The 20,113-nt window shown below is 48.0% G+C and overlaps 1 protein-coding gene across 1 annotated transcript; it reads right to left on the reverse strand.

Moving 5' to 3' along the window:
* Positions 1–1,835: 1,835 nt before the first annotated feature.
* Positions 1,836–11,189, reverse strand: ZYX (zyxin). Its single transcript, XM_054060459.1, has 10 exons — positions 10,940–11,189; positions 9,915–10,175; positions 6,756–6,943; positions 5,695–5,787; positions 4,894–5,400; positions 4,428–4,569; positions 4,177–4,346; positions 3,842–4,020; positions 3,442–3,562; positions 1,836–3,016 (listed from the first exon to the last, which is right to left on the reverse strand). Exons 1-10 carry the CDS (start codon positions 11,172–11,174, stop codon positions 2,906–2,908), a joined length of 2,007 nt encoding a protein of 668 aa, XP_053916434.1. The 5' UTR covers positions 11,175–11,189; the 3' UTR covers positions 1,836–2,905.
* Between the last annotated feature and the right edge of the window lie 8,924 nt (positions 11,190–20,113).

Raw genomic sequence — 20,113 nt, forward strand, 5'->3', positions numbered from 1 at the left:
ATGCACACAAAATATACACGCATATAATATGTGTATGCATATATATGCACACACACCATACCTGACTGGTCTGAGGCAGAACACAGCAGTCATGCAAGCACAGCACAAACAGCCTGATCCTATTCCCTTCTTCGGCTGATCAGGATGAACCCGTTAGTGGGAAATATATACATATATATGAAGGATCCTTCTGGTGTCCAATACCAGCTACCCAGTAAATGGCTCCACAATCTGGAGCCTGAGTTGGTCTCCTCAGTTGCTGATATATGGGTCCTCAAGCCCTGCAGTCCTAGTCCAGTGATGGAGACTTAGACCTCTCACGTGCACACGCAGACACCCGCACAAGGGAGCCCCTCCACTGATTAGCCTTAAACATCATTTCTACCCAGCAGCTGGTTGGCCGCAGGACTCCATGGTCTCCCAGTTACCTCATACACAGACGCAAACTGCTCTCAGATAGCTGGTCCAGCATCTGACTTCTAGACCTGAGAGTAGCTGGCTTGGACCTCCTGGGAGCTCTAGCAGCTGACTCTCAGACTGGTCTTTCCAGCATCTGGCCAGACTTGCAGCCATGCAAACTCATGGCTCTCAAGTCTCTTACCTGACTCGCTCACCAGCTACCAACTTGATTTTTGCTAGTGATTATGCATGGATATGCGCACCCACACAATATGCATGCACTCAGGTATTTCCAGTTGCTGGCACTTAGACCTCCACATGCAATGAAGGGTTCCTTCACACAGGAAAATCAAAAATAAAAATAAGAAGAGTTTAGTAAGTAGACGAGACAGACTGCACTGATGACACACAGGGCATGGCCAGGCAAGCATATATGCAGCCAGCCCTTTCTGTGCCCTTTACAGCCATTCCCATTTTCCCACGCTGCTTCCTCTCCTTGATCACTCCTTTTCCTGCCTTTGATCCTCCCCCTACACATTCACAAGTGTTGAACAGTCCCCAAACACTCTTCCTCCTGCACCCCATGCCCCTCAGCAGGACTAACCTCCCCTTAATCTGCAAAGTGATCCAGAGAACCCTTCCCATCGAGTCTGCTGCATGGGTTTCATACCCAAACACCAGGGCTGTTGTCCTCCAGTAGCTCTCGGAGGAGTTAAGTTAGACCGCTTCTCTTCCCTGTTCTTGTTTCTCTCCTCTGTGCTCCTGTGTGTTTGTGGGCATGAGCTTTTAATCACATAATCTAGAAACCACCAGTCAAAACAATGCCTACAAACCAGTAAGAACTCAGATAAGAAAAAGAAAGCAAATGTACAATTTGTTTCTTCTTTGACGATCCTATAGGAAACCTCAAAGCATTTTCTGGATCAATTTCCAAGGACTCATTAAAGATCTCCCCAAAACTGGCACAAGAGTTAAGTTTCATGTCTTTGAAGTGTAGAAGCATTGATGCTTACCACAAAGAGGAGTTTCACCTGCAGTGACCAAGACAGTACATGCTTAAAACCATAAACACCAAGCACAAACACCTTCTGAGTAGCAATAGTTAAGGCAAAGCAAGCAAACTGACTTTATTCCAGTCTGATGCCAAGTGGATTGCAACAACTTGCCTCCCAGTGACACCACCAAGCAGATTACAGACTTGCACTAAAAAGCAGTCTCCCACTGCTTGGAGTGAGAGCTACTCCTTCAGGCACAGAAAAGCAGGAAATTAAACAGTTTGAAAAGGAGACCAGGAGGTGGAGAGAGAAAAGACGTTTTCAGCTATTTTAATTTCTCATCCTCTCTGGAGACTGGGTGGAACAGCAACTATACGTACATTCTCCAGTGCTCAAGACAGTGATTCTCCTGAGTGGTTGAAAAATACAGCAGACACGCTAATGGAAAAAACCCACATTTTATTGAATGCAAACAGTGGTTGGACAGTGTCAATATTCCAAAGCTTTGTTCAGTTTGAGAGTTTAGTCCAGGAAATGGGGCTCAGTGCAGCAACGCTTACATTGCAATTACACTATAGCTTTCACTGACAGCAGTGAAAGAATCCCTGCTGGAACAGGGAGACGTTCCTCAGTCTACTGAATCCTCATCCATGCACTGAGATGCCGCCTTCTTACCATGTGCTGCCCATCTTTATGATGGCCTTTATTTGTAAACGTGCATTCTTTGGATTGCTTTGTTACTCTGGTGCCCAGCCTGGCTGTCCAGAAACCACACCAGGAAACAATTCATTTTGGGGAGGAAAATATATTTAAAAAAAAAAAAAAATCCAAACTTGGGAACAGAGTAGGATTCCAAACATTGCCAGTTTAATCTGGCTAAGGAAAAAAAAATGACAAGACAGTTAGCCAGTAAAAACCTATTAGAGACAGAAAAGCTACAGTAGGTTAGCTTTTCCCAGCAACAATAAAACATTCCCAATATGTTCTGCCTCCACACTCAAACCCAGGAGTGAGGGAAGTGGCAGGGGAAGACATCCTGATAATTAGGTGGCACAAGAAAAAAAAATAATATAAAATTGAAGACAGCAGTTGTGCTGAGATGGAGGCTTCCACCTTCTAAGGTCATTGTTCTTGGTTCCATGGAACAGAAGAATGCTCAGCCTTTCCCAGCACCTGCCACCAGGTCATTCTTGCTACTTCTGCCAGGCAGTAGTGGAAGTCTAGTCTTTCTCCTCCAGAGTCTTCAGCAGACAGACTCTGCACTCACCTTGATCATAGCCCCCAGCCTGGCCTACACTGTGGCCGGGAAGTCGTGACAGGAGAAGAGGTTCTTTCTTGGTGGGTGTGCAGAGTGAAGTCTAGTAGCTGTGAATCCTACATGAGTAAAGAACTGCGCTGGCATTGTCTCCATTGGCAGCTACCTGCCTTGTCAGGCAGAGGGACAGGACAACGGCAGGGAGGGGAAGAGTATTGAATGCAGGGGTTTCCAGGGTATGCCCACTCCCAGCTCCTCAGCGTGCCGTTTTGGCACGAACGGTATGACATCTCATGCAGAGCACGTGCCCATCCAGTGGAAAGCACCCATTCTCATCTGCTTCAATGGACAACGGCTTCCCACAGTCCTAAATAAGAGAAGGAAAGAGGGAGGGAGCTCAATGACAGCCAACAGCAGGGTAAATGCATTCAAGGATGCAGGAAATGCCCTACTGGGTTGGGATAATGGCTCACAGTCCACAGCTCAGTCCCTGATGATGCTAATTGGAGATATTATTTTGAGGGAAGAGCTAGCCTGTTCTGTGATCCCAGCATATTCCTCCAGTAGTATACATGGCTGCTGTACTAGGGATGTTAAGAGACTACAGCCCTGCGTAGTCCTCGTTCATCAAGCTGTGGTCTGTGAATATCTAATATTTTTCTGAAACTGCTTCAAAATTGCTCTAAATTAATTCAAAACAACCTTTGTTATCTATCCTGGCCAAACACTAAGGTGCCCAGTTGCTGGTGATGGGAATGAGAGAGATGGGAGGAGTGGGGCTGTCACGCTTACCTCACATTTGTAACATTTCATGTGGAAATTTTTCTCCAATGCTACCACACGCACCGTCTCATCCTTTCCAGGCTCTGGCATGATAGGCTCGCTACAGACTGAGCAGCGTGGAGCATACTTCCTGCAACACACAAAAATATGGAGGCCATGACCACTGTGGTGACATTCAATGCAGGTTTCTCACTGCCATAAAATAGTATTACCAGTAGGGGAATACTAAATCACAAAGAAGTTTAGGTGGGAAAAGACCTTAACTGCTACACAGTACGTTGCTGATTCATTTTTAACTTCATGTCGAACAAACTGCATGGGCAACCCAATGCCATACTGCACTAAAATTAAACAGGTGTGAAGGCATCTGCCCTCTTTCAGACACCACATGCACATCCTCTCTCCATACCTGTGGTAGTCATCCACACAGTGAGGCTGGTTGGCCTGGTCCACAATAAAAGAGGTGCCTTCAAGAGGGGTATGGCACATTACGCAGGTGAAGCATTGGGGATGGTACGAGTTACCAGTGGCCTTCAGCATCCGGTCCGTGATGGTCTGTTTGCAAACACTGCACTTTTCCAAGGTCCCCTGAACCCAAAGGAAACAAGTGAGACATTAATCCAATCTCTCACTCCCAGCAAGGCCACCCCACAGACAGTCAAGATGGAAGGAGGATGGGAAAGCATGAGACGGTAGTAACAGAAAGCTCAGCTCTTTCCAGCAGCTTTCATCCCAGTGACTCACAGCATAGCAGTCCTCACAGAAGGGTTTCTCATCCACATTGTAGAACTGCTGCCCCTGCAGCTGCTTCTCACATTTGAAGCAGGTAAAGCATTCCATATGGAAAAGGGAGTCCAGGGCTCGCACAGCTGGCTGAGTTCGTGATAGGGGCTTCCGGCAGAAGCCACAGAGCTCTGTCAATGGAAGAAAGGGATTAGGAAAGATGAAAAAACCCACCACAGTTAATCCTACTGCTATCCACTGAGGGAACGCACCAGAAGTAGTGGCCTCTACTGAGGGCGGATGCTCCATATCCTTCATTAGTTTCTGAGTCAACATCTCCAGCTCTTCTACCTCCTTCATGGTTAGACAGGAATTTCCCCTAGGTGGATCTGCGCTGGAGCCTGTGAATCTATGCTGCAGGAAGAAGAAACATTCAATCCCAAAGGTCACATATAGACAGACTCCCTCCCACCCTGTCTTTAATAAACCTACTTGTCTTACCTTTACTTCTCCTCTCCGTGTCTCTCTCTAGGGGACAATCCACCATCCACTGTGCTTACCTCTTTCCACCTTCACACAAAGCCCTGTTCCTCCCCACCACTGTCTCTAGCTACATCTCTCTCAGATGATAACAGCTCCCCCTAGCCTGGGACACACCCTCCCTCCTCATTCTCCAACTCCACTCCCAGCAACGTGCTGCCTGCCCAAAGACACCAGTCCCACGGCTATGACCCTTACCGTGTCTTTCGCAGCAGCAGGTTTTTCTGTGGGATGTGGCTTCTCCTGCACTTGGGGTCTTTCCCTCTGCTGAGCATAGGTGAAATTGGGAGGCTGTGGCCGTGAGGAGGAACCTGAAGGTGAAGGGGCTGTGAACTGAGTCTGAAGGGAGGTAGGGTATCTTGTAGAGTTCAAGGGAGGTGTGGGAACATCGGCACCTGATTTGGACCCAAACTTTGGAGAACCACCAAGAGCAGTTGGGCTGAATTTAGGGGTAGGCTGAGCAGGAGGGAGTGAGGGAGGTGGAGGGACTGGTGCTAGGGGCTCCTTGCGTTGCTGTGGGGCTGCCCATGGGGTTGGGGCAGGGTTCATATCCACACCAGGGGGCTTGAAAGGGAAGCTTCCACTTGGCTTTGGAGTGAATTTGGAAGGAAAGGAATGAGGAGCATGTCTGGGTGCAGATGGTATTTCCACATGGGCTTTTGGGGCCAATGGTTTCTCCAGAGAATCTGTGGATCCTGGAGGTACCTGTAAAGGGAAGCAGCAAAGAAACAGGCAGTTACCAGTGAGGTAGAGGAGAAAATATGCTATCTATAGCAGTAAGTCCACAGCTATCCCAGACCCACAATGCTAAGAATTGCCGGACTGCTAAATATTTAGCAGTCCTGACAAGTTGCATTTTCTATGCTTTCTGGTCCTTCATGTATACTTTCACACTATGGTTTATCCAGACATTTTAATCTTCAGCAGCACCCTTCTCACTACCTATTTTCAGCAAACTAGTCATCTCTTCCTCCACCTGTAATGTTCTGGAGAGCTCACCCAGGATCTGAAGTAGTCATTCTTTTCCACGCCATCCAACATTATGGATAGTGAGTCAATCTCAAGATCAGTGCTGCTCATCTTGCCACATACCTGCACCCCCATCCATAAAGAAAGAGGGAGCAGAACACGTTACAGGAATGGCCACAGACGTGGGCGCATCCCCTTACAATAGCAGATTTTGACACTTTGGACCATGGATCTGCTCCTTCCTCTGAGTGGATAGCAAGTTGGTGAAGGTGAACAAGGCACAACCTCCAAGGTCTACAAACAGTGGGAAAAGGAGGTCTCTAGTCCAACACCCTGCTCATAGCAGGGCTAACTTCCAAGCAGATCAGGTTGCTCAGGATCTTTATCCAGGTGATTTCTGAACATCTCCAAGGACGCAAACTCCCCAGCCTCTCTGGGCACCTGTGCTGGTGTTGAGCCACCCTTGGAGTGGAACAGCCTTTTCTTCCGTCCAACAGGACTTTCCCTTGCTGCAATTTGTGTCCATTGTCTCTTGTTCTCTTGTTGTGCCCCCGTAAGAAGAATCTTTTTTCTCCAGCCTCCTCTACGTATTGTAGACTGCAGTTAGATGCCTGCCTTGGCCTCCTCTTCTGCAAGCTGAACAAAGTCAGCTCTCGCATCAAGTTCTTCAACCCCTAGTGATTGCCATGACCGTTTGCTGGACTGCATCTAGTTCAGCATTCCTCTGGGGTTATTATACTGAGAAACCCAACTGGCAACAGTTCTTCAAGATGCAGCCTCAGTAGCACAGAAGAGTGGAACTATCACCATCCTTGTCCTGCCGACTACACTCTCACAAACGCAGCCCAGCATGTGGTTGACTTTTATTACTGGCTCACATTCAACTCACTGTCCACCATGAACCCCAGGTCCTTCATCTGCAGAACTGTAGTCCAGACAGCTGACCCTGATCTATGCCAGTCCATAAGGTGATAGCATTCTCTTGTTTCCCAGATCTCAGAGCCTCCTGATGCTGAGTTTAGAGAGTAGCGAAAAGTAATCCCAACTCACAGAGTATCACAAGAAACTATACTTCCCTTGACCTCACTCACCTGCGGAGAACATTCTTTGCTCACAGGCTCTTCATCAAACATCAGTGGAGGAGGAGGAGGGAGAGAAGGAAAATCTTCTGGTGCTGGTGGAAAAGGCTCTTCAAAGGGTGGTGGAGGTGGGGGAAAAGCACAGTTTGAGGAGAAGCTTGCTTCTTCACCAGGTGGAGGAGGAGGTGGTGGTGGCAGGTCTGTGGGGAAGAATAAAAAAGTTTTGGATCATTTCTTACCCTTAGCCAGTGCAAATCCCTGGAGAGGTCTTGAAAGTATTACAGCAGGTAGTTCCCCAGTACCCAGGGTACCTCAGCACCCATCAAGGACAACTGTCCAAAGCTGTCTGCCATCATATAAACTTTCCTCTGTAGATACTGCAGTTAGTCACTGGGAAGAGTAATTGTATAATTGGGAAACATGTCTTAGTATGCCCTGCTGCACTCCTCCTCTCATTCTTTGGTCCCTGACACAGGCTTCTCTTGCCAGTAATGGATTCAGATTGCTGAAATGAGAGCGGCATTAAAAGGGAAGCCAGCAGACTCTAAAAAGCTTGTGTTATTACAGGGAAGTAAGCTGGCACCTCCCAGCTGGCTAGTAAGCACTACAAGAAACAAGTGGGGAAAAAAAACCCCCAAGTTGGCCTAACTTCCCCTTATGCATATGAAGAATCTTTGAGATTGCTTCATTTTTCTGAGAGATGAAAACAGGTTTCTTTTTGGAGGCTAAAATGGCCCCATGCCCAATACAGATTAGGACATGAGAGACTTCCCAGAACCCTTTTAAGCAGGCTGAAAAGCGTCAGAGTGCCTCGGTCTCCTAGAAGAAAAACCCATTGCTTCCACTTACTCATATTTGCTGAAGATGAAGAACATGCAAAACCAAACATCTACTACAACACAGTCAAAGAAAGGTGAATCTGCTTCCCTTAACCATGTATGGAAGAAGTTGTCCTCATGACTTAAGCAGCAAAGAACACTGAAGAAAAGAAGGTATAACTTCCACGTCCACTTTTCTGGACACCCACCTCTCTTTCTAGCTAGCTTCAACCAGCAGTAGGGTGAAAGACCATGTTTTTCACTTTTGCTACACCATGTGTAACTTTTAACAGCAGTAATCTAAAGCTCTCCTCTTTACATCCTGCTGTTGTCAACAGACCTTATAAGGACTTCTCATCTGTCACTTAAGGGAGATGATGCTGCCCTTTCAGAAAACGAAAGCTGAAATCTTATTAGCCAGTGGAATGCATAAACTGCACTGATATGCATCATCTCTTCCAAGCCTTCCTGTGCCACAGAAATTCTACTTGGGGAGGAAGTAGGCTGGTATTTTTTGTTCGAAACAACAAGTTGGGATCAAGTTCGTATACGTTTGCATTTTGGTTTACTGAAATGATACAGAACATTACAGTAACAAAGCCCCAATCTGCTGTCACAGTGTTTCGGATGCACTAAAAGCCTGTTTCATGAATTATTCATATAAGGCAAAAATTTCCTTACAAAGTTACTATACCTGATTTACAGAACAAACAATACTAAATTTAACATTCCTAATTAGCAGTACTAATTTAGCCATCTTGTCATCTAAAACAAAGAGACCAATTAGTATGGCTTTATATTACATTACTATTTATTTGAGGGGTGTATAAGAAAGGGATAGGGGATAGGAGAGAGAATTCAGAGAAGAATCAAATTGGTTGCATTCCTCTCATTACTGCGTTTTGGTGGTTCATGTGTACTTCAGATATCTTGCTGGCAGCCCTTACCCACAGCAGTTTAGGCCAAGTGGTTCTTTTGCTAATCTTTCTGTTGTTAATTCCTCTATAAAAAGCTTTATAAGGAAAAAGGAGGGGAGACGTGGAACAAACAACACCAAATCCTCCACTCGTGCTGTATATTGAAAAATAATTTTTAACACCCATCTGTCTACTTTTGTTCTTCAGGTAATGTACGTGTGTCAGTTTGAGACTTTCCGACAGATGCATCTCTAATCCACACAATTATAGCAGAAAGTCATAAAGCCTAGAATGGGATCTTGAATTGCAGACACAAGATTCCAGCCAAAAATGTATGAGAAAGGTCAGAGTGAGCTGGTACAATTCTAGAAGACAGAAGCACCAACATGCTAAAGCCCTTGTAACTTGAAAAATGGAAAAAAAGACTTAATAATTTGCCTCCTTTGAGCACAGGGTCAGCCTTCCTACCATCAGATAAGCTGCCCACTGACTTAGCACGCTAGCTTAGAAAACATCAGTGTTGCACAGTCTGTGCTAGACAGTGAAATGAAAGAATTTCAAACACACATATGTCCCCTGTCTGAGGTGCAGTCTGATAAGATTCTTGAACTAATATGCAGCATCAAGCATTAGCAAGAGGTCCCTAGGGAGATTTCTGGTGGTCCCATGCAGATAAATTCCAACTAAGGAGCCACACAACCATGAACCTTCTGCTTCTTCAAGGACAAAAAAAACAACTAACCAACAAAAAAAAAAAAAAAACCAACACCACCACCCCCCTCGGAAATAAAAAAAAAAAAAAAAAAGAAAACCACACTAAAGCAAGCTGCTCTGCACAGGAAAACATGCCCAACTCAAAACACTACGAAAAAGTCTAAAACTCTACAAGCCATACAAACTCCAAGACTCATTTCCTGTTTATGATAGCTTTCACCATTTTTTCATACAATTATTTCTTCTTCCTCATCTCCAGCAGCAAAGATGGCTATTGCTGAGTCCATGAGAAGGATCCCTACAGCCAGAAACAACCAGCTTGAGCTGATAAGAATCAACAAGGAGGAGAATAGCACCATCACCAATCAGGGCCAACTTCTCTGAAACGTTTGCTCTCAGACATGGCTGGCCAGAAACTGACTACAGTTATGCAATAATGCACTCAGGGAATACTATGAAAAATCCATTGCATTCCTCCGGCATCAGTTCAACTCAGGACTGCCTTCATGTAGTATCTCCATTAGGAAAGGAAATACTACGTACTTTGAGATCACTCTACAACAGTTGTATCTTGTTGTAGAACCTGCCAAACTAGAGCAAGAGCTCTAGAGCATTACTTACAGCAGTTATGCCTCTATTCTTACATTTAGCCCCGTTACAGACCTCACACCCTGAGAATTCTGAAATGCATGTTCACATCTGTGACGCCAGCCCTCACCTACCTTCTGCCAGCATGGATGTAGACGCTGATGGAATCTCCCCCACCTTCCCTATCTGAGCACGCTGAGCGCCAGCTCCAGGAGGTGGGGGCACCGGTGACTCTGATGCACTCCCAGCCTTGAAGGGGTTCACCTTGGGTTTAGGGGCGACCACAGGTGCAAACTTCTTCTGCGGGTTGTAGAAGGAAGGGGTAGAAATATTGATATTGACTGTAGATGTCATGCGGGTCCCTGGGGCACCTGGGGAGGCCATCTTCTCAGTACCTAGCAGGAAAGAAGAGGAGGAAAACTATATGAAGTCAGCCTTAGGCTGGAGTGGAAAGAGGAACATGTGAAACAGAAAGATAAGAGTTTAAGTCCAGCCAGAGGCTGAGGAGCCTGAGCAAAGCACAGACCATTTCCAGGTTCAGCACGGAAAAAAGGAGGCACAAAAACTGCAGACAGCTCGAATGAGCCAGCACCCTTCACTATCTCAAGTCAGTACGACACTGACCACAAAGGGGTTCTTGCCACAGAGGAAGTCAAGCTCTTTGCTGCACAAGAACCCTGCACGCATGCTGGAGAGAAGAATAGTGGGGCACCAGAGCGATAGCTCTCCACCGCACACATCCAGCTCCATGCATGCTCTCCCAAACTGGAGCAGGCATTTCCTTTCCCCCAGTTACCAGAGAACACCAGCTGGTTCCTCTTGACCCCAGCCTGTGACAGCCCAAGTAACATTCTCCTTTACCCAACCCTTGCATACCCCCCGTGTCCCCCTGCCCCTCACCTCCAGAGCCCTGTGACCCTCCTCACCTCCAGAGCCCTGCGATCCCCCATCCCTCACCTCGAGCCCTCCGGCCCTCGCCTCCAGACCCCTGCATCCCCCCGTCCCTCGCCTCCAGAGCCCTGCATGTCATCCCTCACCTCCAGAGCCTTGCATCCCACCACCCCTCACCTCCAGAGCCCTGCATCCTCCACCCCTCAACTCCAGAGCCCTGCATCCTCCTCCCCTCACTTCCAGCCCACCGCATCCCCCCATCCCTCACCTCCAGAGCCCTGCATGCCGGAGAAACGCAGGCAGCCCCGGAACACGAGGGTGGGCGAGGAGCTCGCTGCTGTCACATCCCCGGACAGAGCCCCCAGCTCTCCCGGATCCCGCCTCCCCGCTTTCTCCGCTCCCCGCCCCCGGCGAGGGTGACCGCGGCGCCCGCCCCGCCCCCGGGGCGACTGCACACGAACGCGCTCATCCTCCACCTCCTCCCCACAGCCAGGCTCGAGCATCCCTGCCGAGCCAGCTCGCTCGGGAGCCGATGGTCTTCGGAGAGCTACATCTCTAGGATTCCCCTAGTCCTGCAATCCGGGCCAGGAACTTCAACCGTGCTAGAAATCTCTACGAAGCCAGACGCTTTGTTGTAAAGCCTGGCGTGCCTGTGGTCCTCCCAACATCCCAGCTCAACAGCCAGCGCGGGGGCTCTGTGCCAGCATTGCAAGCTGGCGTGTTCACATCAGTGCCCCTCCACGCTGTTGGCCTCCCTCGCATGGACAAGAACAGCTGCTGGGACAGACAGCCCTGGTGCCACAAACATCCGCCCACTGCTAAACTGGAATCACAGAATGGTTTGGGTTGAAAGAGACCTTAAAGATCATTCAGTTCCAAACCTCCGCAATGGGCAGGAACACGCCCCACCAGATCAGGCTGCCCAAGGCCTCGAACACCTCCAGGGATGGGGCAGCCACAACTTCCCTGGGCAACTTGTTCCAGTGCTTCACCACTCCCATCGTGAATAAATTCTTCTTTATGTCTAGTCTAATTCACTCATGGCTGCTGGTAAGAAAGACTTGCATGCCCAGTTCAAAGTGCTCCCAGTGCACCATGGCAAGATAGAGCAACCATGTGTGTGAAGGCCATGTTGCTTCACTTTTTGTTTCCTTTGTGGAGGGCTGATGAGTTGCATGCACCTTGATGAACTCTGCTGGGCTTTTCAGAAGGGGGAAGAGGCTACACAGTGAGCAGCACCCAAAGAGCTGGGCTTCTACAAGATCCAACATGGGAAAGCGCCAAGGCAGAATAGTAATGAGCAAGGTCTGTCCTCAGTCCTTCAAGACTTGGGAAGGTCAACAGACTTGCAAGTCAGAGGGGACTGATCAACTCCCTTCAGTCTGCAGCTTCCTACTGCGCTACAGAAGGTACTAAAAAGACCTCAAGCCTTTCTCCAAAGAATTCTACCTTGTGCTCCACTATTTCACTACGGTGCAATGAACCACTTGGTAGTAGGTCTACCAGAATTGACAGCATTATGAGCAGAACACCACAGTGACACCATCACTTCTGATAATGTTCCATATTGGGGTTAATTAACACAGAGACAAGTCTTGCAGTGTCAGCTGCTTCACAAAAAAGTGCTGGCTTTGTGACCAGCAGCTCTTGTCTCCCTTAATTCAAAGCAGCCTGTTTCCCATTATGCTATGTCACGCTTAAGGCCCTTTCTGCTCAGATCTGTCTCCATCCAGCAGCTGCCCCTGCTCATCCTCACTTCTGTTTATTGGTCCAACCACACACAGACCAAACAGGCTGAGAAAGGCTGGCCTCATGAAAGCCACCTGTGACATTGCCAATATCACCTAAGCCTCAGCAGGAACACACAGCTCACGCAAGTCCTGTGGCACTAACAGTAAAAGTTACTGGAGAGAAGTGTCACACCAGCAGACCTAATCTCAAATCGTTCTCATCCTCACACTTTCCCTCAGGGGAGACATTTTTCTGCCTGCTGTAACAGCGTTTACAATTACTCAAGTGGAGCTATGAGGAAAGATGTCCCCAAAGGATGCAGTCAAGACACTTAGTTGCATCATATGGTGTTTCTCTCCAACAGAGAGCAGGGAGAAGCAGCAGGACAGACCCAAATGACACCTGCCTCAGGAGCAGTATCAACTCCCAGAAGGTCCAATGGTAGATCTGCCACCTGTTATGCACCCAGATAACTTTCAGTTCGTTGACCCAAAGACACCACTTTCAAAAGCTCAGCTCCTTTCATGGGGTAACAAATGGTGGATGAACCTGGGGAAGCAGAGCACCGAGTGGTAGTTCTCACCTCTGTTGGCAGGAAGCAGTTTGGCTCCGGCCACACAAGCAGACCAAGTAAAAGTTTGCTCAGCTCTCTGACGCACTGCATCTGTACTTCCCCCTATTGCCAACTTCTTCCCAAGCAAGAAGGTGGGGGCAGGAGAAGTATAGCGAAAAATAAGAACTCTGAAGTGAACAGATATGGGAGTTATGGTTGTTTTCATTCTCTCATACAAACCAATTCCAGGAAGTTCTGCCAGCCTGGCTCGAAGTTAGAAAGCTTCAAAGAGAGCAAAGTCCTATCAGCTATGCAAACTGCTAAGTAGAGCCTTACAGCAACTGGGCTGGGGGAGGGGATCGTTCAAAGCTACAAACTTCTCCCGCAGATGCTAAGCTTGCCTCCACCCTGTGCAAAAGGATGGGGGGGGCAGGAGAGGAAAAACACTATACAAACCTATTTAAAACTTTATATACGACTTTGCAAGCACTCACACCTTCTCTTTGTCAGGGCACTCCCAGAGAGACAGAAACTCATAAATCAAACAAACCTCATGCACAAAGAACCCCAGACAACTCACTCTCGAGCACATCTGGAAAAAGGCTCCATAGGTGCCTCACTCATCCGTACGCACACAAAAGAGAGCTTGTCCCAAGCAAAACCAGGCAACACGCCCTCCCTCTCCCCCACTGCTGGAGCTACATTGGAGCGTTTGACTGCTTCCATTTCACCAGGAGGAAAGAAAACTCACCAAATTCACACACAAGCGAAAAAAGACAAGAGAGGAGCCACGAACGTAAATCAGGCCCATAGACCTTGTACAGGGAAGCAGCCCTGGGGGGCGGGGGAGCGCCCGCAATCCGGGCTGGGGCGGGGGGGGGGAGCCTGCAAACCCGCAACCCGGGCTGGAGAAGGGGAGGAAGCCTGCAAACCCGCAACCCGGGCTGGAAATATGGGGGGAGCCTGCAAACCCGCAACCCGGGCTGAAAATGGGAGGGGGAGCCTGCAAACCCGCAACCTGGGCTGGAAATGGGAGGGGGTGGGGGGGTGTAGGCCTGCAAACCTACAACCCAGGCTGGAAACATGGGGGGGAGCCTGCAAACCCGCAACCCAGGCTGGAGATTGGGGGGGAGGGGTGGAAGCGCCTGCAAACCCGCAACCTAGGCTGGAGATTTGGAGGGGGGAAGCGCCTGCAAACCTGCACCGCTTCTCGCTCCGCACCAGCCCCAGGGCTGCGGACAAAGGCTGTTTCGCTGAGTCGAGAGCAAACACACTCACCTCCGGGGCTGGGGCTCGGGGGGAGCGGGGAGGGGAATCGCGGTCCCCGGGCTGCGCTGCCTCGGCCCTGCCTGCCCGGCAGAACCAGCCGAAGCGAAAGGTGGGGGAGCTGCTGAGCTTCCTACCAACTCGCGAAAAAAGCCTCGCCCAGGCAAAGTTGTTTGACCATAAAAGGCGAGAGGCTGCGTGAACAGCTGAGCTCACTCGCTGGGGAATGTGGCGGTGAGGTAAGGGGGGGACGGCGCCGGCTCCGGCTCCTCTGCGCCCCCACCACCCTCTAGGGCGAGAGGAGGGGGTATTTCCCTCCCTCCCTGCCGGCGGTCACGAAGGAGAAATGTTTGTTTGGGCTTTCCCCAAGCCTCCCCGCAGCGCGGTCCAGCCCCGCCGGGCTCGCTGCCTCCCCACCCTCGCGCATCCCTGGTCCTCTTGCCTGCTCCAACTCCAAGAGCTGTCCCAAAGCCCCCGAGTTCACTTCCAATTGCTGAGCTAGGCTCGAAGAAGGCATTTGGCACGCAGCCCTGGTGAGTCAGGGTCCCTGCTGGCCGCCTCCTCGCCCTCCCAGCTGCGGGAGCATCTGACTCACGCTCCACGCTTCCCCCCTTTCCCCCCCCGAAATTAAAGCAAACATCGGATGACTCCGCCGTGCAGAAAAGCAGCGGCTCGTTCTGCTTGTACGGGCTGCAAGGCGAACACTGAACTGTTTTATAGCGAACGCTAGCCACTTTGTTGTGTTGCCTGTGCTGCATCATCGGCTTTATTGTCACCCCAGCGCTGGCTGGGTGTTCAGCTCCGCTCTGGACCAGGGACAGCCTGACCTGGAACAACTGGGCATGTGATTTTCAACCCCCGTCTTTTCTCTTTGCTTCTAAGCCTCTTGGAAAAGAGGGATACCAACAAAGAGAGAGTCCCTGTACTTTGCACGATTGTTGTACTTTGTCTTTGGAATTTGGCCTTAATATTGGGGTTAATACCCCAGCTGGTACAAATCCCCCGGAGAATTAATGTATTTGGTAATGCTAAGATGATCCAGGGCCTGTCTGCTCCTGACTCACCTATCAACATGGTTACCTTTCAGTGCTGGCGATTTACTGACAAGTGGGCAAATAAGCCACAAACCACACCACTTAGACTCCCGGTGTGCACTACTGCAAAATGTTCACATTAGAGAGCTATGCAAAGAGGTTCATCGAGGCTTAAGAAACCCAGTGTAAACAAATCTTTAATTTTACAAGCTAGATTTGTACAAGAGGTGATAATCTTTTATTTAACCAGCTGATACAGCCGGAAAAATTAAGCCCTCTGTGAGGTTTTTCATTTTTATATACTACATGAAAATGTCACCCATAGCAATGTGTAGCAGTGAGCGCCTCACTCCTTACGTAGCTGCAACCATTGAATTATTGATCTACAGCTGTGAATCGCTTAGGAATGTATAGGGCATATCTTGTATGGGTGCTAAATAATCCTGATGTTACTGCTACTTTTGTAGCCATGGCATCAGCCCCATTACATCCCATGATTAATGCTCAAAGTAATTATATAGGATAAGGAAGGTGTCTCTGTGCTGGGTCTTCTAACACTGTTGCTTTTCTAGTGCAGACTATCTTTTTCCCTCTTGTTCCGGTAAAGATGCCAGTGCAGAGCTAAAAAGATTTCATTGTGGAATCGCTAACCAAATTCTGGAACATCACAGCACACTGTACACAATTAGTCTGGCTTCAGTATACTTTACCACTGTTCCCTAGGCTGGCCCTGACTCCGGAGAAAACAAACAATGTCTCAGACTGAGATAAAAAGTACACTGAGAGAATATGAAAAAAATCTTTGCTCTCATACTTTCTGGTCACATCCCAATGAATCCAGATGCTTGCATGTTTGATTGACTCAGCAACATGGTAATGTTAAAAGCTCGTGAAGGCAGATCAAGCAAAGTGGGAATAAGAAAAGCAGACCCTTTTAGGCATTTGTATTAACTCCTCACTATAAGGAAACAAATGTGAAACAGAATTGTTTGGCTGGTTGGACATGTGAAAGCTAGAATTGTCAAATTGGAATACATCAGAATACACAGAGAGAAACTTCAGTCTGAGTTCATGCTTGCCACATAGAGGATTAAAAGTTTGTGCTTTTGTAATTGGAAATGAACTAAGTGCCCTATGTTAGTTCTGATTCCTCTGGAAATAAGAGTCTCCTTGTGGCAGCAACCTTCCTTCACTCAATTCTGTGCTTAGAAGAGCAGACATTTTTCTGCTGCTAACTTAAACTAGTGTCTTGAAATGTACACAGTTGTAGTCAATCCCATTATTTGAAGAAAAATGCTAGTCCTTGAATATGCATTTAGCTTTCCAGGTACAGAGATGGATCAGCAGGTATACTCAGCTTGTTGTGCCAGACCTTGTCATTCCTGGAATTAGCAGCAGTCCTCTGCATAAATCACTTTGCCTCTGCCATGTCATGGAAAAAGTGATCTAGTATTTTGGAATATATCGTGGTGTGAATGCTATTCTGCACCACGGGTGAAACGAGGGCTCACTACAAAGCAGATGTTGGACAGATTTAGAATTAGCAGTTCTAGTTGGCTGCTTCTTTGAGATGAGTGAAAGGAAGCAAGCCCCAGTGCTGGCTGTCAAGTCAAAGCTCAGAACTGCTTAGAGTTCCCACCTCAGAGAGACTAGGATTTCATGGAAAATATAAAGAATATGTAAAGAATCTTCACTGGTAATTCAGTCATGTAATGAAATGAGTAAATAAAGAATGCCATACAGAAGTGATATGGCAAATTCAAGTGCTGCACTGAGATGAGGTGTGTGCTAGCAGTGGTTAGTTGCCTACAGAATAAAAATGGATGTAAGAAAAGAAAAAATAAGTCCTCAAATGCAAAAGGAAGGTTTTTTTGCAAGAACACTAACAGGGCATTAAACTTGTTGAGACGAAAATCTTACCTAGATTGAAGAGGGTTTAGGTAGGTGCAGACAGGAATCTATCTTTGTGTTAACAATAGGTTTAAGATCAGAGGAAAGCAATGTGGATGCTGGACAGGATGCTTTAGTTGTGTTAATAATGTAAAACATCTCTAGTTGTATAATTTACTTCTTTAGTCTTATAACTTCTATTTAGTCTAACTACTTTTTATTGATAAATGCTAAGCTGCTACTGCTTTCCCTGTGCTGTATTAAATGCTCTGTCTGGGCCTACTTGGAAGAGTTGAGAATATATATCTGCTTTGGTCCCAGTCCCCAGGCCAAGAGGTACAGATGAGGTTATGCTCACACTGTCCAGGGCAGGGCCACCTGCTGTAAATAGTCTGCATCTGTACAGAATCATGAATGCAGTGCACCCTGGGTCTGTTGTGCTCCCAAAGCACAGCCTTCTCTGGATGTGCTCCTCCCTCATGCAGGGTGTTCTCCATGTGAAAGGCTACATCTGGCATAGGCTGACACTTTCCATGGCTGCTGGTCCTGCTCTTTGTGGAAGCCATGACGTAGGCAGAGCTGTCTTTCTCTTGGCCAAATGGAAGTTCCAAGTTTGAGTGCCTCAGCCCCATTGCAGGATGTGTGTCGACAGCTGGGTGCCAAACACAGAGAGCTGTGCTGGGGACAGCAGAGCCTCCAGTCCTTTCGAGCCTGGTCATTCTCCTGCATCTGTGCAACTGGCATGCAGTCAGGAATGCTGTTTGCAAAGGTCATGAATTCTGCAGAAGTCCCTGAACAACCAGCTACTCAGGACAAGATAACTAGTGTTTCTGATGCTTCCCCTCAAAGTTGAGTCTGCTGTGCACAGCACACTTTGGAAACATCCCTCCACGAGTAAGGGAGGTGTTTAGCAGCTACAAAGAGCCTCCGTGAAGTGTCAGTGCAGGTGTTCAGATCCCACAACAGAAGTATTGCATGGCACCCACATGCATATGTACATACTTCAAAAGGCCATTCTAGCCATATGAATGCAATTAGATTACCCCGATGACTAAAACACTAGAATACGCCATAAGCTGTAAACAAAAAAAAAACAACCCAAACCCTTGGTGTGCCAGGAAATACTTTTTAGCAAGGCAAATCAGCCCTATACATATAAAAGGGAGTGAACTATTTTTGTAGTTTAACCGTGGTCATGCCAGGACATGAAAAGCCATCAGAGTGGCCAGGCAGCCAAGGGGAGCAGGGGTCTGGTGTGGTTATCTATCTAGGGAAGCAGCTCCGTTTCCAGCAAGGCTGGCAGGTCTTTCCTAGACAAAGCCCTGGCATCCTGGGCCGGAGATGCAGCTCTCAGATGAATTGTCACTGCTGTTTCCTTGTCTCCTGCTACCAGTATTTCCTACTGAGCTGCTGCCTCTGTCCATTTCTTGGCATGGTGGCAGGCCTGCAACCCTGCAGCTCCTAGGGTTTGTGCACTGGCAGGCTTCTTCTGCCTCACACTGCTCTCCCACGCCTCCTGCTCACTGCTGCGGGGCTCTGTGCCTAAGGGATGAGAGGAGCAAGCAGGTTGTCCCAGCAGATATCTCTTCCCCTAGGTGGAGTCTGAGCTATTCTGCAAGTCTGGAAAACCATGAGCAGTCAGTCAAGGGCTGGAGAAGGGAGTGGGATGCAGCTGAAGCACAGATGGGTGACTGGGGCATGCCTATGTATGTGGCTAAGTATGGATGGCAGCCAAAGCCCATTCTGCTTGGAAAGCAGCCATTTCCACATTCCAAGGTACCTTTGCCATTTCCTCAACTGTATGCCCCACCCCTTGCCACCAGCAAGAAAAGGGGTGATGTATTTGACTCTTCTGTGGCAACTACTGCTTGTCAGAACTGACTGTCAAAAGAAACAGATCTGTTAGCTGGCTAATTAAAGAGTTCCTGTGGGTGGTGCAAGCTTCTTTCACTCTGGAGTGCCATGCCCTTGTGGTAGAAGTCTCCTATCTTCACTTCATTATAGTTTTGTAAGCATGGCACAAACAAGCCATGCTCCTTCCTGCAAACGAGTGTAATCCCATAGATGTACGTACTCCACAGAGCTGGCTGTATACCTTGCTGCATCCTGGGCTTTGACAGAAAGTTCCAGGAACAATTTCAGTATGTAGATGTGTCAGGGAGAGGATGTTGTGTCCTTGGAGAAGGTTTCTTCCCCCACATCCTCCTGGTGACAAGGTAGAGAGGCAAAAGCAGCTTCTCATCTCCCTTGGTCTCATACTGTACCTCCTCCTATGTCATATAAAAGGAGTTCTGTAGTGGCTTCTCAGAGAAGCATCTGGTGCACCTGGTCAGTACTAGAGGGACACAAATAATGAGCTGCAGTCTCAGTAACATTGACCTCGGACAGGATCCTGGTTACTCCAGTCCCCATGTGATCCCTTTCTATCCCAGTGCTATTATTTTCCTGCATAAGAAGTGAGATAGTCAAATAAGCAGGGATGGGCTTTTGGAGACTCCCAGTTCTTGATTTTGTAGTGTACCTACAAAGATGTGCCATGCATATGCCAGGGCGTGTTGGACTTGTGAATACATTAGATAAATTTGTTCTGGTGAGGAAGAATGAAGCCTGGAGTAGTCCACTCCTGCCTTATCTATAGGGTGTGGATCCTGAAGCAAACTGCCTTCTCTTTTGAGCCTCAAAAAATCAAACAATTGGTTAACTCCAGATTGGAGTCCTGGCAAAACCTAGTATGTACACAGCGTAGATGATCAGGGAACTGAGGCCCTGGAGAAAAGCAACAAACAAACCAAACAGAGAATACAGGCATATAGTTCAATAGTCTGTTTGCAAAAAAACATTAGGCCAAATGTTATCAACAAATTGCACAGTAAAACATAGCTTGGGTACAGCTTTAATATGTGTGGACCCCCAACCCCTTGCTTTTCCAAAGGAAGAGTTTTGGAGCTATATGAAGCATTCTGCAGTT

The sequence above is a fragment of the Cuculus canorus genome, chromosome 1, assembly GCF_017976375.1.
Source record: "Cuculus canorus isolate bCucCan1 chromosome 1, bCucCan1.pri, whole genome shotgun sequence".
Classification (NCBI taxonomy): domain Eukaryota; kingdom Metazoa; phylum Chordata; class Aves; order Cuculiformes; family Cuculidae; genus Cuculus; species Cuculus canorus.